This window comes from Centruroides vittatus, unplaced genomic scaffold, assembly GCF_030686945.1.
Source record: "Centruroides vittatus isolate TY-2023 unplaced genomic scaffold, ASM3068694v2 contig_879, whole genome shotgun sequence".
NCBI lineage: Eukaryota > Metazoa > Arthropoda > Arachnida > Scorpiones > Buthidae > Centruroides > Centruroides vittatus.
Genome location: NW_027122571.1, coordinates 526,740 through 546,401, shown reverse-complemented (window position 1 = coordinate 546,401; position 19,662 = coordinate 526,740). Strand labels below are relative to the sequence as shown.

The 19,662-nt window shown below is 26.8% G+C and overlaps 1 protein-coding gene across 2 annotated transcripts in view; it reads right to left on the bottom strand.

The window, feature by feature from the left end:
• Nucleotides 1–338: 338 nt before the first annotated feature.
• Nucleotides 339–19,662, bottom strand: part of LOC136983224 (ras-related protein Rab6) — a 54,186-nt gene continuing 34,862 nt past the window's right edge. Inside the window, exons 5-8 of one of the 2 annotated variants that reach the window (XM_067279907.1) lie at nt 19,459–19,570; nt 14,073–14,166; nt 13,936–13,999; nt 339–1,074 (exon numbers count right to left, since the gene is read on the bottom strand). In XM_067279907.1, the coding sequence (XP_067136008.1) occupies nt 998–1,074; nt 13,936–13,999; nt 14,073–14,166; nt 19,459–19,570 (347 nt within the window). In that variant the 3' untranslated portion in view covers nt 339–997. Of the gene's footprint in view, nt 1,075–12,582; nt 13,622–13,935; nt 14,000–14,072; nt 14,167–19,458; nt 19,571–19,662 lie in introns of those variants that run through there. The other variant, XM_067279908.1, reaches the window with a different exon arrangement.

Below are 19,662 nucleotides of genomic sequence, written 5' to 3'. Positions count from 1 at the left end.
ACGGGTTCGGCCGAACCTGTGCGAACCCGCCGAATATCACCACTGATCATAGAGAAATATCGTGTGTTACGAGAAACTTATACATATGTTTATTATGTAACAGACTGAAGAGGGGCAAAAGCCCGAAACGCGTCTCTATATGGATTAAAAAGTTGATGATGAATTATTTGCCAAGATTCTATTAATTCACCAGGTCGTGAACAGATATGATGTGTTACAGTACCAATCCTTGAAAAATTCGACCCACCTTTCGGAATTTGCCATCGTATTTAGAACAATTATGATTATGTAAAATCGTATATAGACTACAAAAATAAGTAAATTATGCATAAACACAATGACAAGTGTTGAAAACATTGCACTTTTATTGGAATGAATAAACATATGGAGGTTACAGTTTATAACAATATTTCAATTTGTCTTTACCATACAAATCAATAGAGAAACAAAGCACCGAGTTTCACATAACACATTATAAATCCTTGCATAGCTACAAAAGCTAAATCCCGTTCAAAAATGAACTTTTAATACATTTTAGTGTGAGCATACATTACCGGCATGCTAGTATTGAGAAGTTTAAATGGTGCGTGCAGTAAAAGCGGTCTGATAAGCAATTAAACTGCACATGTCGTCCTTAAGGTGTTTTTCTATTCATTATGCTAATTAACTTTTTCTGCATACATACCCACCTACATTCAATTGGATGACGAGCTGACCACATGAAAGTCTAATTCAAGTGGTTTCGGAGTTGGGAAACAGCTACATGTTGAAAATTTAACTGCGACACAACACTGCAGAAAGATTTTCAGGTGATGAAATTTTTGGAATGATAATCAGCTTCACAATTAGCATTTTATATCACCGAGCTTCAAAATGGGTGTCATGGTTTGAACACAACCATCTATTAAGCAGCATAGGCAATGTCATTGTGCCAATGCTAAAATTGCATAAGCCCAATGGTATTGACACCCAGTGGTTCAGTAAATGTTTTTATATATCACAGTAATAAGCACATGCATCCTTCTGATTCGTCTTTTTGTTCCTTTGGTGGTTCTTGGGGCTTCAAGGGAATAGCTAATACAAGTTAAGGATCAAGGCAAACAAGAGTGATAATATATGCTATTTTGCAAACATTTCACAAAAGTAACTCAAATTAATTATATAATTTTCATACTACTCTTACTAATTCAAAATCAAGTCATTTTATATTCATAATTTCTGAATGATCTGAAAACGTTTTTCAGTTTTTTACAAATAAAAAACGTTATAAAATTTTTAATGATTATTTTAATTATAGAAATTTGATTACAATGTTAATTTGCGAGCAAATAAAACATTATACTTTATATGGAATTTGAACAAATGATTAGAAAGACCTGAAAATATATTGCAAACATATATTAAAGTATTAAAGTTTCCTTTATTAAAACAAATTGATTCTTTTTTTTTAATAAATAAATCTTTAAGGAAAAAGATATGAAATTTTGTTAAAATTTATGCTAAGAACTTTCAGGAATTCAAAGTTTATGCAATAATAAGATAAGATTCAACTTTTTTAATATATATAATATAAAAAAATTTAACTTTATTATTATGGAATAGTTTTGGGTCATATATAATTTGTAAATTGAATAGAAAACTATCTGTCAGTTTCCCAACAATCCATATAATTTTCAAATGCAACGTTACCTCCTCAGTAAATCATGCACAATTACAATATATCTATAAATATTTCTAGATTTAAGTATTGTAATTTGAGATCTTAAATATGAAATATTCGAATTTTAAATATATAAATAAATTATCAAACTTTACATGCTTTCAAATTATAAAGTATTTTACCACAATAATAATAATGATTTAATTTAAATCTAGATGTATTTAAACTTCTATTGAATTTTAGTTCCTAAGATTTTAAACAATATCATCTTCTATTTTGTTATTTTTATATAGAATTATTACACACAAAACTAAGTTAACGATAAATGAGAAATTACAATCTTCAAAGTACATGCAACCAGAGTCATCAATGCATTCTGGTAAAATTAAATTATAAATTTGATATCTTCCAGAAACAAACAATACGAGGCACATAATGTATTAGTATAAAAAGCTTAGATGGATATTATAGGTAATGATCATTTTAAAAACTCAACTGCAATTATATGAACTTCTAATTATGATTACTTTTAATTTTCATTTTAATTGAATTTATAGAAAATTTAATTTAGCAATACTTAAGTTTTTATAGTTGTTTGCTTCTTAATTTTTTTTAATATTTAAGAAAATGAACTTTACATGTAGTGAACGACTCCTTAATTTAAATCAGAAGTAAGAAAACACTATTAAACAAGTCTGAAAGTTATACATATTAGGATTAGAATCCAGAAATTATTTCAGTATTTGAACTAGAACATTGGTTTGGATTAAGGTGACAATACGCCCTAGTTTATCTGGGATAGTCTCGAGGTTTTCCAGTAGAGAATATAAATAAAGGTTGGCTTCTAAAAGAAACTTGCTTATTTTTTTTGAATATTTATATGGCTTGGATACTTGAGTAAATCTTATAAGATGTTGCTAGACATTATCTAATCAATCTCAAATTTGATCTCATGATTTCTGAGTATTTCCTGCTTTCAAATAGAATTATTAGGAATGAAATTCAAAGTTAATTATGAATTAAATTACAGACTAGAGTGATAACTTAAAAACTGATCTTTAATGTAAGATGAAAGTCAAATAATGCATAAAATATAAAAGATATATTTCAGCTTTCACTTTAGCATTTAGAGTGAATTGAAATCAAAAAGTTTAAATCAGGAGTCGCAAACTGGTGGCCCCTATCCGGCCCACAGCTTCGATGATTTCTTTTCTAAAAATCAATGTTTCTAATATTTTGTGGGTATTAAGAGAAAGCCAACCTTTATTTATATTCTCTACTGGAGAACCTCGGGACTATCCCAGATAAACTGGGACATAAGTTGTAAAAACCTGGCAACAAAAGAGCCTTTTCAGTTTTTTTTTTTAGTTTACAGAATGATTTGATTTATCAAATAATAATGAAAATGGCCAGTGTCTAATATACATCTATTTGACTGGCCCTTTGCTGCATTTGAAATTTGTGATCCCTGGTTTAAATGCATATTTCACATCAAAGTTCTTATGTTATTTTATAAGAACTACTCCAATACAATTTCCTATATTTAATTCTAACACTTAATAGTTTGGATGTAAAGAAAACATTAAAGATTAGCTTAAATTCTTGAGACTAACATGAAAATCAATGTATCTATACAGTGTATTATAGAGACAATTATAAAAAATGTTGTGTATGCAATAATAGATTTAAATTCTTGAATTTAGGATTTAATGTCTGCAGCATACTGCAAATTTATGTTAATTTCTTATTATATATCATATTTCTATATTTCATAAAGCATTGTAAATAGATTATAAGAAAATGCAACTTTTCTTAATATCACAGTTTAAATTTGTATGTAACCAATCCAAATCTAAAACTAAGATAATTTGAATACTTTTATATTTCAAATTATTACAATCAGATGGCACTAATGTACAATGTGAATTGCTTGCTGCTGCTCTGTTGTTGCATTGACAAATACAGTGGGTGATCGGTTAACAAACATAATCCGTTCCAAGACTTTGTTCATTATCGGAATTGTTCGTTAACCAATTATCGATTTACCATAGATTTTTATGGGAATTTGGTTAATTTGTTCTGGAAACTCCAAAAAATAAAAAATATATACTTTCTTACTACAGTTATTTATATGTAATAATAAAAATACATATATTCAAAGTACATAATACATAATTCATAATTCAATACATAATTCAAAATACATATATACAAAGTCTTGCATTTTTATTAGTCATGTTTTCCATTTGTGGAGGTTAAAGTTTAATCTGTCTAATGTCAATTGCTTTTCTCTTTTCTTCAGGATTTTCAGAAGTAATTAATAGCATTGTAATTATAGAGATCATATTAACCTCAAACTGGTTTGGATGCCATTCTAAGACTGCTGTTCTGACATCCTCCCACTTTTTCAAAAGATCTTTAATAGTAGATAACGGCATTAATCCTATTTTTCAGAAGAAAACATATCTTGCCGAATTTCTTGGTGTTCTTCACAAGTTCTTGGCATTTGGCTATCATCTGATCAGTTTCAGGTTCCATTATGAGCTCTTCAATGTTCTTTATTTCTCAGATGTGATTTTTGTTACTCCTTAAGCTGCTTGAATCTTTTTGATTATTCTGTATCTTTCTTAAATAAGATTGAACTGCGGCTACTGTAGACCTTTTAACCCATACTGCTCAGCAACTTCAGACATCTGTCCACTCTTTAGCTTTACTATTATACTCTCACCTTTTGAAAATAAAAACCGACGCAAAACTTAATGAATGCCCGTCCGACAGTCTGGCGAATACTATAAATGAATTGTTTCTGTCGGAAAAATAAAAGGCTGGAATTACAAGGGAGAGTTTCAAAGTTTGGAGGAATACTATCTGACCGGGTTGAGCGTCGATGTCAACTTCTCCTGCACTCCGAAAAGCTTCGAATTGATGCCTGGAGACAAGGGAAGACCAATCGGTATTCATTATTTTACATTGCTTCTTCTTGTGTTTGTTCTGTGAGGTGTTCGTTGTCTGAACATAAAAATCTTTCACAAAAGTGTTCATTATCTGATCACCCACTGTATTAGAAAATGTGATACTACATGCAAGAAATTATATAGATTAAAAAATTCAGTTACTTAAATTTTTATTATTAGAAAAAACCCAAAGATAAAAATCTATGGTCTAATTATTCAATAGCAAAGAGAATAGATATGAAAATAATTAACATATTGTTGCATCATTATCTATTAGTAAATAACAAATATTAGATATTGAATTTTTAAAACCCATCTTTTACAAAACTTGTGGCAAACATGAAATAAATCAATAACTAAAAAGCATTACCATATTGTATTTTTTTAACAAAAAGTTTTCTTATTATTCATTAAACATTGTGGAAATAATTATAAATTTTTTGTACTAGCGCTTGTAAATGTAACATATATAAATATGTTCTTTTACAACAATCTTTCAGAAGAATAAACAGTGATGATTTGTTTATGAAAACTGAGCATTTTTAAAATAAAGTTTTTCAAAGTTAGTAAAGACAAAACTTATGCAGATGATAAAAGTAACTCATTAATGCTTTACAAACATTTGCTTTTTATGACACTTGTTGAAAAACTGATTTTTGCAGACAATAAAGCATAATAATTATAGTAATTTCAATAAAATATTAACATTTTACTATTTATATTAATATGTAATAAGTAATTCTGAAATTAGCTCACACATGAACAAATAAGTATCATAGTTTTATTGGTAAATTTAAGCCAAATTTTGCCAATTTTTCAGGCTCTATTTATGATATTTTCATTTAAATGGCATTATAATTTGGTCTGAAGATAATAAAAGAAAGATTAATTATAGGCAGTTCTTAAATCAAATGGACATAACATATTCATAAAAATGTGTGAAAAAGTTGAATGTCTGCAAGTTGAGCAATTGTGTTGCATGTTATAAAGAGAATTCATTTCCAGATCCCTAAAAGAAAAAAACTAAAATTTTTTAATTTGGGAAGAGTTTAGTTTTACACAATGAATATAAACGTATATTACAATGCATAAAAATTGTTTTAAATGTTAAAACCATAGATTAAGCAGAAAACAGACAAAGTGCCACCACATCATAATGCAAAATTGTGTTTGTTGGCGGAAAAATGTACAAGTAGTGCAAATTTTGGCATACAAAATGCAAATTAAAGATATTAAAATATCATGTATAAAAGGGCAAGCTGTCTAAAAGTTGAGGATCACTTGTACTACATTTATATAATTTCAAAATTTAATGTACAGTTATGTTAAATTGAAGCCAGATAAATAATGCATGTAATAAACTGACATTATTACCCAAGATTTAGAACTAAAGGATATTACCTAAAATTTAAGATTAAAAGATGTTAAAAATTGATCTTAATTTCTGGTAAAATATGTTTATTGTATATGTTATATATCAATTCCTAAATGATATATCAGATTCTTATATTAAATTTAAAGGACTGAAAATATATTATGATTTCTATGCTTCAAGAACAGCAGCAGCTGCTTTTGGACAAAGATTACTTTCTTTTTCAAATTCAGGCTGTTCACCAAAGGAATAAGTAAAATGTCCTACATACTACATAAAAGTAACTTATATAAATAAATAAAAACAATGTTTAAACATGCATAATGTCTCATTAAACACTGAAAAAAATCTTTGAAAAGCACTTCCATCTATATATATATAAATATATATATAGATGGAAGATATAAGATGGAATATATATAATATATATATAAATATATTATTTAGATTTTGTTATTTTAAGTTACAATAAATTAAAAAAAATTTTAAACAAATCCCCTAAATTTAAAAGTTATTTTCATGATTTTGTATTTTTTTTTTAATGTTATTCATTATCTTTAATCATAAACAATAAGTAGTGTAATCTACAAACAAATATATTGTTTACTGACTGTAAATAAAATGGAAATAACTCTGTAAAATCAAGAATATAGTTTTTTAAGAAAAGTTTGTTTAATTTAAAATTAATTTCTTAAAATAACGAACCAATTTATTTCATTAGAATCACAATAAATTCATTAACAAACATTACCTTTATAGACATTGAATTTTCATAAATATTACAAATTTGCTAAAATAATGTCTAAAGATTTAATTTTAAAACTATTGCAGAACAATTGTTTTATAGTATATGCACTACTATATTATTATTCATGGCAAAATTAAATTTATAATGCTTATTATTTTTTGTTTATACAGGGTGCCCTATATAAAAATCAGCCCACTCACTGGAAATGTTATAAATAAATTTAGGTAAAGGACACTCATTGAAAACTTTATTTTAATGTTATGTAAATGTAGAGAAACTTAGATGATGCTAAAGTGGTGTGCTTGTGTATCTGTGCATCTTTGTGTATGTGTGATTAAGTTCAGACTGACTGTATATATAATAGTGATGCAGATAATTTCAATGCTTTTGAGAATACTTTCCTTCAGTTTACATATAGTTCCGGGTTCAGTCTCATACACCTTGCCTTTTAAATGTCCTCAATAAAATTTACATCAGTGTTTCGTCGTCTCAGTTAGGCTGATTTTAAGTGGGACACACTGAATTAATTTATTATAAATTATCTTATCTAGTAGAATTAATTTATAATTTTTATGATAGTTTCCATAACTTTTATTCTGTTGAGTATTAAAGTTTTCATAACATTTTTATAAAAATTATTAAAACATTTTGAAAATGATTCTTTTATCATAAATTTTCTGTAATTGAAACTTTTTGAAATTTAGACAGTACACATTGTAAAATATACTTGGAATGAACTGAAAAAATGAGTACTAGTGTCATCTGTACAGAAAAAGATGCCAATAACTTTATGATCTCTCTGGATTAAAAGTTTAGTCTCTGTGTTTTATTGTCAACCATTCTTTGCATCTCTATTCCACAACAGCAGAAAAACAAATGATAGTTACATTTGGTAGATCATGTTTGTTAGTCATATTTTACTGTGCTAAGGACAGCTCTGCAAAAGAAATCCATCAACAAATGTTAATTGCGAACGGAGATGCTTGTCTATCCTACTGTTAAGCACTGGACTTTAAAAAAGGGTGACAGGAAATGAATGAAGCCATTCATGCAAACTGGTATGCGAGTGTCTAAAGCTTAGCTTCTGAATCTCCATCAGCCATGATAGCATCCAGAGAGGAATACAAACACTTGGCTGCAGAAAAAAGTTCTGTGCAGTAGATTCCCCAAGAGTTAATGTAAGGGCAGAAGATAAAATGTATTGGCATGTCCTTCAAGCATTTAGATTGTTAAACTGAGGATGGGAGTGTCTTCCTTCAGTGGACTAACATGGGGATGAGTCCTGATGTCTTCGTTACAGCCTCAAATAAAGAGTGAAATCCAAGAAATGGAGGCATATACGTTACCTCTTTCAAGAAGTAAAATGCACTTCTTTTTTTTTTTGGAAGATCTGCACAGGCACAATCAAGGTCATGATAACTGTGTTTTCTTTGATGAAGGGCCTGATTTTTCTTGACATTCTGAAAGAGGATATTATCAATTCTGCATGATATCATACCATCCTTGACCACTTAAATGCTACCATGAAGCCCAAAAACTGTAAAAGCTCACCATCAGCATCAGCTTTTCACATGATAACACACACGTTCCCATTACTGCATGTTGTGCATGACAAATTAATCCAATTTCATTGGTATGTGCTTGAACATCAATGTATACACAGAACTTATTGCCTTTTGATTAACATGTTTTTGGCCCACACAAAAAAGTCATCAATGAACATCATTTTACATCAGACAAAGAATTGAAAATTACTATAACAAAATAATTTAGAGCACAACCAAAGTTGTTCTTCCAGTAAGATATCACATAAACTTCAAGCACAGAGGAATAAATGTCTGAATGCCAATGAATATTTCATAGAAAGCACAGACTAATTTAAAAGTAGAGGGTCACTACTTTTCACTCAAAAGAAAAGATGCAATTTAATTGTATGGCATAAAGAATTAAAGAAATTTTCATTGTTTATAATAGCTAATATTGTATTGAAACAGCAGTTTTATGGTTTTAATTATTTTGTGGAAAAATTTTATTCAGCATTTTGAAATGTTGATAATTATTTTGAACTATCACCTATCACTAATGGGGAGGAGCATAAATAGCCAAATTAATTTATATCAAATAATTCGAACACCTGTATTGATTGGCAGTTAATTTTTAAACTCTGCGCATTCCAATTTTAGAACATTAATGAACCTGAAGCAGTTCTCGACAGAGGTACGAAAATGTTTGTTGGAACACGTTAATATTTTTTATGTTTTACTGAAAATAGAAAGGTTTTAAAAAGAAATTATTTTGAAATTAAAAAGATATATATTTCAATTTTACCTAAAAAATAAGAACAAGTAACAAACCAAACCAAATCAAATCACCATAAATATTCACCATTTTAATCTTCTAAGCATAAATTTCATTTTTATTAATTTTTTTGAATCAATATTCCAGAATAAGAAACAATTTTATTTTAAATATTTAATTCTATTTTTGGAAGAATTTTTTACTGATGATAAATCTCATTCTTTTATAAACATAATCGAATCCAGTTTATTTGAATTATTAGATAAATTACATCTATTTCCTCTTGACATTCATCTTTAAATCAGTGTTAAAAATTACAGTTAATTCAAATTTTTTAGTATAAATCTGGATAATTTAAAGCTAGTATATTTTATATTTTAAAAATGAAATCTAGCATGTGATCAACTAATTTATAGAATACATGAATTTCGAGGATTCCCTAAAATGCACATACTCTGTAAACCTCTGGATGTGAAAGTGTTATGATTTTCAGTTTTATTGACATTTAAGTCTAGACCAGAGATAGGAAACCTTGAATATACTTTAATTAAAATAAATTTTAAAAAGATCATCTACATTTCAATTATGATGAATTGAATATAAAACCTGAATAAAAATGAAACTTAATATAAACTGAAATCAAAACAAGTAATATTTACATCACTTTCTCAAAATTACTTTGTTAAACTGATTTTGAAATATTTCATATTGAAGAATTGTTGTAACATTCTATTATTACAAATAGTTATGCCAGGCAAACTTTTCTAGCATGCCACTTTGGACAGTGGAGTTGTTTTGCTGTGTTTTTATGATGTTTAAGAATAGAGGATATACAAGTTTATCTTTAGCTAAAAAAAAAAAAAAAAAGTTGTAGTGATTAAAGTAAAAAGAAAGTATAGAAAATATGATTTTGCTAATAAGGAATACTGCCAAACATTAAACTAGTTTTTTGCAAGTTTCTAATTTTCAAAACTGTATATATTTCAAAATCTTTCAAACGCCCCTGGTGTTTGAATTAAAAAAGATTCAACTGTATTAGATACTTGAAATGTAACAAGATAGATGATGTGAATTTTTTTTCTTTCTCTTTTCTGGCACTTTCATTAATTTAATGTTTTTGGCCATTTAAAATGGCCAAAAATGTTAGTTAAATTAAAGAAAGTGCTAGAAAAAAAAAGAAAGATGTTGTAAAACTTTGTATAAGTTCTAGTTTACTGTGCATAGAATGATAAAAAGATTAGCTATATATTAGCAATGTTCTAAATACAGTTGAACCTGTCTATCTCAAAATCTCATAGGAACAAGAAAAAATTCAAGAAAGACAAGTTTTGAGATATAGAGATTCCAATAAACAATAACAATATGCAATTAGCAGTAATAGGTTAATAGGTTTGATTGGAGGTATACTATTTTATAAAAACAATAGCAAGTACAGTACAGTACATAGCTGTATTAGGTATAAATAAAACTTTTTGACATATCTTAACAGAAATAGTTGTCAATAGTTTCTGATGCCTGACTTCCCTCAACCAATAAGACACAAGTCAAAGTCATAGCCAATTAGAGAAAAGCAACATTAATTGTAACTATGAACTGTGTTACAAGAGATGTTTCTCAACTGAAATTTATGCTATCAAAATGTAGCTTTGAATTTGTAATTAACACTTCAGTTCATAATTTGAGATATAGAGGTTTCAGGAGAAAATTATTTGAGATACACATGAAAAATATATTGACTTTAGGCTAAAAATGCAGGGGAAAAAATAAATTTTGAGAAAGGGGTTTTCAAGATAAACATGTTTGAGATAGACAGGTTTAATTGTATTAAAAATCCTGCAATCAAAATCTGTAGTAATACTCAAACTTAATTCATTAAAAAAAATAACTAAATCAACAAAAAACTGAACATGTCAGAAAATTTCTGTGTGTATTCAGATTGTGTATCTAAATTTAATATTTTTTTAAATTAATTTTTCATGTTTTTATAAGTTTAAACAGAAAAAAACATTTTATAATAATTCCAAGAACAGTGCTGTAACTAGCCCTGTGCAAGAATTTATTTTGCCACACCAGTTTTTGGAAAAATATAAAAACAAATATGATAAAAATGGTCAGTCAAGTTTTAACTTTAACCAAAATACATTTTGGAATCAACCCCACAGCAGCAAAATTCCAAAATTTGAAAATTAAAACATAATACTGATCATTTTTGATATCACATTTTAGTACGCCCTTTTTTCATAGAATTTGTGCCTATGCGCTCATCGCACCTGTCTAGCTACTGCATTGCCCAAGAATTCTAAGGAATTTTAATCTATTACTATTTTTACAGATAAGAGCATATTGAAAAAATTACATTTACATAAAATTAATTTTTCAGATAAAGTAAACTAGTTATTTTGATACAAATGGAGAAAAGTTTTATAAATTCTTATTCATCAAAATGTCATCCGAATGTCATCCGAATATGGAAAATACCAGGATTAATAGATACATATAACAAAAGGCAGCATTTTTTAAAATTGTATTAATATGTTAACAGTAAACAAACCTATATTTCCATTAATTTTTTATAAAAAATATTTTGATTTTGTATTCACTTATAATCATTTCGTACTTCATCAAAACATAAAAACTATATTTATAAACATATTTATTATTATGGCAAGAATTTTAGATTATTAAACAGAATTTTCATAAAATTAACATATCCATATTTTTGTCAAGACAGTTGTGTGTGTTTACTAAAAATGTTTGCATTAAGACTTCAAGAAAATTGTTAAAATCAATATTTTAATTCAATCCTTTCATTGGAATGCATTCTCAAAATTTAATAAACTAGGAATATGTAAATTCCAAAGTTTGATAGATTATTAAATATATATATATATGTATATATAAAAATATAAATGATTAAAACAACAACTCAAACTTATTGATTCTCAAACAAATATTTTACTATCAATCATACTTTGATTTGACAATCATCAAATTTCCTTTGCTATCTATAGTTATTTAGAAATTATTAATCATCAATAAAGAATGTCTAATTATTATATTAACAAACAACTAAAGGCTAGGCATGCTAGAGATCCATTAATAAATTTATAATATATTAATAAATAAATACTTTTAATTTTGACTGGAATAAATAAAAAGCACTTTTTGATGACTTTTAGGAATTAATAAATTGTAAATAGTTCATAACATATTAATAAATAAATGCTTTTGGTTTAGAGAGCAGTTATTTATTAATATATTGTTGACTATAAAGTAGATGATATATTTTATTTAACCATTAGTTTAATATTTGCTAAACATAATTTCATATGATTCATTTATTTAACAGTATAATTTAAATTATAGTTGAAAAACTATTCCAATACAATAGATATTAAAAGATAATATTCTTTTGTATACATCTTTAAAGTGATTACTACTGTTTCTGATAAAAATTTCAAATACTCTTAACAACATATATTTAAATTATTATTATAACTAAAAAATTAGTACAACATAATGTTAGAAATTACCGAATAAAACATTAAAATTATTTCTGAACAAAATTCTGCATTTTTATTCAAAATTACAACTATTTTGAGATATGCTGTTTGATACATAGAATATTAGATTACCAGAAAGCAATTGAAAAACTTAAATAGCACAGAATCTAAAATTTAAATTTTCAGTAATATATTGACTTTGGTATAAAATATTTTAAGACACTTAGTTTGATCTATTAGAACAATGATGATAAAACTGTACAACAAAATCCTGAAGACCTACAAAGTGCTAAATTACTTTCTGTAAAACATTGAAAATTTACATTTTATTTATTTCATTTGAACAATATATTTTAACAAATATAAACCAAACCAGTTTAATTTTGTATAAATATTAATAAAAAAATTACCTTACACAGTAATAAAATTTACAGAAAACTTATTGCTTTGTTATTAATCTTCAGATAAATATAAAACTTATGACTTTAATGAATAAAAAATAATCACATTAAGTGAAATATATTTAACAAGAATGCAAAAGTAGAAAAATTTTAGGAAAGTAGAAAAGCAAAAATTTTAGGAATGATATATATATATATAAATTACAAATATTTAAAACATTTTAATTGATGTATTTATCTGACATTTACATACATACATTTTCTATGATTTCAACAAGATTTAAAAAAAGTGAAAGATTTTATTACATTTACTTTTTTGCAAATTTTTCTCAGTTCCATCATATTTATCCAACTTTAAACTGGTGCAAGCTTATGTAATGCAGTTCAAATGGTATCAAAAATAAAGGATCAAACAATAATCATGCAACTAGTCAGCAATTAGCATCATGCAGGCTGATATATCACAGCATACATAGCTGATAAATTACATTCACAATAAATTATACAAAAACATGATGAACACGTTTTACACAACAATGCCTTAAAATCAAAACCAGGGGTGAGGCAGTTAGCATTATTTTATCCACTTATCACCTGTTGCACTGGAAACTTTAGTCCTAACACACACATCCTCCTTCTGGTTTTGAAGGTTCACAAGGTGCATCTTTCAGATCAACATCAACAACTGAAAATGATAGTCAAGGAAAATAGCAAAAACAAAAAAGGGGAAACTAGAAATGTATAAGGAAGCAGGCAACTTAATCATATAATAAAAAAATAGCTAGCTTTTTTAACTGTTATTTATTTAAATAAATTTTGGCATGCTCAGCTAATTATTATCCAGGCATTATATTAAAACAACAAAAGGTTGCAAAATAAAAAAAAAGGGTGCTGTTTTAGTTTATACAAAATGTGTTACTTTTTACATCATTTATTCAAAAAGTCTTACTTTTTACTTCATGAGATGTCAGAAGATTATGAAGCAAAAAGAAAGGATACTATCTTCCTTTGTCCTTTCTGTATTATCCATACCAGGTAATGCAGCTGCCACTCTACGAAATAACTATAAAATAATTTTTAAAATTATTTTTATGTAATTTTATATATGTTCATAAAGAGTAAATAAATATATTTACCTGCTTTACATTATAGCCAGATTTTGCACTTGTTTCTATAAACATGACATTCAATTCTTTAGCTTTACGATCTCCTTCATCTGTAGTAACTTGTCTACAAAGAATTAAATTATTAAACACACACACACAAATTAAATTATTATTTCTAATTAGCAAGGTTGAGGCCGAGTTTTAAATGCAAAAACATATACGTCAGATGTTCAGCGCTGCTTTCCTGTAAGCCTAGAAGTTTGACAATGGTGTTTGGAAAGTCAGTGGAATCATGTTCGACATTCCAAATGCCATTGTCAAATTTCTAGGCTTACAGGAAAGTGGCGCCGAACATCCAATGTAGACATTTTCATATTTAAAACTTCGGCCTCAACCTCGCTATTATATTATGTAGAATTACTAATACATAATACAAATTAGAATATTCAATATACATTATTTAATATTTTAAAAGATTTAGAATTAGGTTGTTGCAAATGAAATGGCTGATTTTTACTTCTGACTTTGAACATTTATTAATTTAGTTTAAAACTTATAGTCATTCAAAATTGTCTCCATCAACATAGTACACTTTTTCCAATGCAATAGAAATGCATTAATGCCAATTTGATAGAAATCGCAAGATTGAGAAGCCAAAAAATCATTAAAGTACTTTTTATTGTGTCCTCTTCCTTGAAGACTTTCCTTGCCAAAAAACTGTCCAAATGTACAAAAAAAAAGTGATAGTTTGTTGGCAAAAAGTCTGGAGAATAAGGTGGTTAGGAAAGAATTTCATTTGAATAGTTTCATTTTTGTGACAAATAAAGAACTGAAGACCTCCAAATGAGGCTCCTTATCTCTTTCATTGAGTTCGTATGGTATCCATTTGTTGAGCTTCTTGACTTTCCCTAACATGTTTAGATGTCGACGAATGGTTGAATAATGTCCAGTATGTTCAATCTTTCCACAATTTCCCAGACAGTCAAGTGATGTTCTGATTTGATGATGATCTTCAATTTTGATTTTTGAAATGTGTTTTCCTGGAATGAAATTTTTTGAATCAATGCCTGCTGATCTGCTCACTCACAGAACTTTCACGAAAACTTTTATTGGTATTTTGGGTCGCTTCAGCTGCATTATGTCCTTGCTTGTTCTCAAAAAAAAAAAATTATTCAATTTCCTTTTTTCCATGCTGTCAGAAAAAGTACTCTTAAACATGTGGAACTTCATAATATAAATGAGATTACATTTTTAAAATTCACATATTATGTGTGCTCTACCAACTGCAAACCTGCTACCTTGTAGTTCAACTTTTGTTCACATGAACAAAAGTTGAACTACAAGGCTGGAAAGTTTGAATTTTAAAACACGGTCATTTCATTTGCAACGACCCAATAATAACTGAGAGTTCACATAAAAATCTGCATGAATTTCAAAGTTGTTTAAAATTCTTTATTTATTTTAAAGTAAGGTTTCTTTAGGTTGTTCAAAAGGACAAGATGGTCAGAATAGCAATTGGCTGCCATTTGAACTTTAATCCTAAGCCATTCCATTTCCATTAACCTCCAGAAGTGGTCAGTTTTAAAGTGGTGAAGTTTAGCCTTAATTCCATTTCCAACTCCTTACTAACCAGCTTCCCAACCATTTTCATAAGCTTTTTGTTTCAGTTGGTACCAAAATCTCTTAATTTATCTGTTACAGAATGTTTGAAATGTTGGATTCATGGGGAGATGTATAAAATTCTGTAATGGTCCAACTTGGCAACTTGTCATGAGCATAATGGATTGTGGTTATCTGGCTAGAAGACATATCATTGGTCAGGGTAGTATTTCTTTAGAAAGGTGTTCTAGGCTCTTCTGAATGCATGACTAGGGACTAGGTTCTTCTGAATGCATTTGTTGCTATACACTTATTTGATAATGAAAAGCCATCCTTTGTCCTGCAAATATCCTTTTGGACTAATTGCCAGCCAAAACAGAAGCTGAAACTCTAAGTTTTTGCTGAACCTTCAGCAAAAACTCATTTGAAAGATCCATATCTAACCCTTCTTTGGTAAAATAGTGATTGTTCCAGCACATTAACTTCCATCAATTTTCAGCCAATTACATTTCTTTGATATAATTCATTTAATGCTTCCATTTATAAAAATTAAACATTATTTATGTAATCTATTTTGATAAATGAAATCAAGAACATTCCAGAAAAAATGGATAACGAATTTCAATAATTTCACAAGTGCACAAGATAGCATCTATCTTGTGCACTTGTGAAATTATTGAAAAATGCTATTAAAGTCTGTGCAGATTTTTGGGTAAAAGCCTATATATTTTTAAATATGTTGCAATTTTAAAAACAACTTCAATTTAAATATTTATTAATTAAAATTTCTGTAAATAGAAAAATAATATTTCAAAAATAAACACTGTAAATTTAGTCAAAACACAGAAAAATAATTTATTATTCCATATTAGTGGCATGCTGAATAAATTCAATTAGTACATTTCAAAAATAAATCAATCAATTACTTTTAGAATTTCAGGCAAATATTTAGCAATTGTTAAAAATTGTTAGGTGAATTTGTTGTAATGAAATTTTAATCTTTCCTACATTAATTATATTATAAATCCTAAGATAAAATGCAAGAATTCAGTATTTGGAATTATGCAATACAAAATAGAAATTTTATATTATCATTTTTATTTCCAATTTAATAATTTGTTTAATATGCAAACTTTAAATCATTTTTAATTTAAACTCTTTATTTTAGAATATTCCTTTTACCCCATGAAATTTCATGGAGTAAAAGAAATATTCTAAAAATAAACTAGGATAAGAAATCCATACAATTCCTGAAATGTAAAAATTTTAAGTATTATTATATTAGATGGTGTTTTTAAATAATATCTTCCTAATTTACTAAAAATGAAATTAACAACAATTCTGTATAAAATTCTGGAATAAAGTTTGCAAATAATCAAAAAGTTTCTTACATTCATATTAAAATTTTTCCTACTTTTGTTAAACTTTTTATATACATAATGATTTGGTATTGTGATTATAAATGAAATTAACTCATCTATTTTATCATTTAAATTCATTATCTATTAAAAAATAAAATAATTTATTTTCCATACAATAAACATGTTATTAATCAATTTGTATGGAGTATTAAGCAACATTGTAGTATACCGACACTAAAGATAGTAATCTGATCTAACATAATGAAAAACTTGTAAATTTGCATATTCATAAAACTATTACTAAATAATGTGATAACTACATTCTTAAATGTGTTAGATTCTTAAAATTATTAGCATGCTAAAACTAAAATTAAACTTCTTTATTTCAAAAATTTTAATTTCTATAATAATTATAATTGGCAAACATTAAAATTGCACTGATAAATCATTTCAGTAAAAAAAGACAATTTATTAAGAAAATTATCCATTTGTCTTAATAAAAATATTCTATACCTATGGAGTAAGTATAGGAAAGGCATCTTATAATTCTACAACAAATTTTTATATATATACTGCAATTAGATATATACATCTAATTATAACAAAACTGAAATTTAATGTATTTTGACTTATCAAGTTAATGAATGTTAAACTAATACTTTTTATTGATGTCTTTCAAGCATTAATAATTTCTCAATTTATACTGAAACACTAATGAATAATATCGAATTATTTTAAATGGAGCATATAATGCAAAAAATAATTTAGTCTAGTTTAATTAAATTTATAAAGCTTAGCAAAACATGATTTAGATAAGAAATAACTTGATTCTAATGTATGAATTAATTATGGAAATATTATGCACTCCAGTTTAAATCAATTTATTTTAAAATAGTTATTTATCAATACATCAAGCACAGTTATCTTTTTAGCCCAAAGACCTCAAATGGATACTTAGTTTAAAATAATAATACCTGTTAACTTATGTATTTGTTGAGACAAATTATAATCATTAATTAAGTTAACCAACCAACCAACTTAGTAACTCAATACAATTTAATGAATCATTATTATACACTTTTAATTTATTAATTCCTGAATTTGTCAAATTCAATACAAATATATTGGGTTGTTCGGAAAGTAATTTCGTTTTTTTATTACTAGAGGAATTAGTTGTATTTTTACCAGCCAATTTCATTTTAAACCCCATTTTCATTATATATTTTGGCAGCTGACATTTTAAGGCTTATTTATAAAAAATTTTTTTTTGATTCTGTACAATTGTTTTTTTTCCCCCAGTATCCCATCAAATATGGAAAATTGAAAGCATCATTTTCGACCTATTTTGCTTTTTTATTACCAAAAAAAATTAAAACACTGTTCAAGCAAGAAAAATATTGTGGTACAGTACATGTATAAAGATGATGTGTTGAGAGAAAGACAGTGCCAAAACTGGTTCACAAAATTTCATCCTGGCAATTTCAATATTGAAGATGCAGCACGTTCTGGATGGCCAGTTGAAGCAAATGAAAACAAAATAAAGGTACTGATTGAAGCAAACTGCTGAATAACAACACGTGAAATCACTAAGAGATTCAATTTGTTAAATTGAACCGTTCATGATTACTTGAAACAAATTGGTTTCGTTTCAAAGCTTGAAACCTCTCTATAAGATAATGGAATTATTATAAGTCACTGTTTCCCAATCTGTGTACTGTGACACAATTGGGTGTCATGAGAGTGCCTCAAGTATGTTATGGAAATATTAAATACTTTAAAATTTTGAATAAGCTGTTTTCTAAAAGTTCATTTATCTTTCATCTTTTTATCACAAGCCAATCAAAGATATTCACTAAAAAAAATGCCTATTGTTGCAAAATTTGCAGCATCTCACAGCAGTTGCATGTGTTTATGCATACTCTTTGCAGCTTCTATACACATTGCAGCTAACAGCTTAAAGATTGATACTAGCACTTTATGCATTGATTCAAATAGTCTTTTTATTTTTATAGTATATTTGTATATTGTGAGTTTTTGTCTTGGTAAGTTTAACTTCTGCATTATCAAAATTTTTCAAAATCAATTGTAGTTTATTTTAAATTTTAAGCAGTAATAAAATGGACAAATTTTTAATTAGAAAAGAATTTTAAATATTTTATTTTAAAAATTAAAGTATGCTGCAAGAATCTAGTTAAATTCAAAGTGTGTTGTTAATTTAAAAAGGTTGGGAAACACTATTATAAGTAATTTAAAAATGTTTTGAAATTTAATAATAAATTTATTGCAAATAAAATAGTGAATATTTTCTTTAAAGTCTAAATATGCTTACATTATAATTAGGTTTAGCCCAAATTGATACAGCTAATGAATATTAAAGATTTCTCAGCATGCTAAGTTGATTACTTTAAATCAGCATGCCAACTAATGAGAAGAAATACAGTATAATTTAAAATTACCTCTTGTCTGTTAAGTCAGTCTTATTCCCTACTAACATTATTATCACATCATTTCCACGTTCAGTCCTGACATCATCTATCCATTTGGAAGTCTGATGAAATGAATTAGCATCTAAAAAATCATTATTAATAATTAAGCACTATAAGTTTTTGATCGTTTCAATGAAGATAGCTGAATGAAAAATTTTTGATGAATGCTTAAAA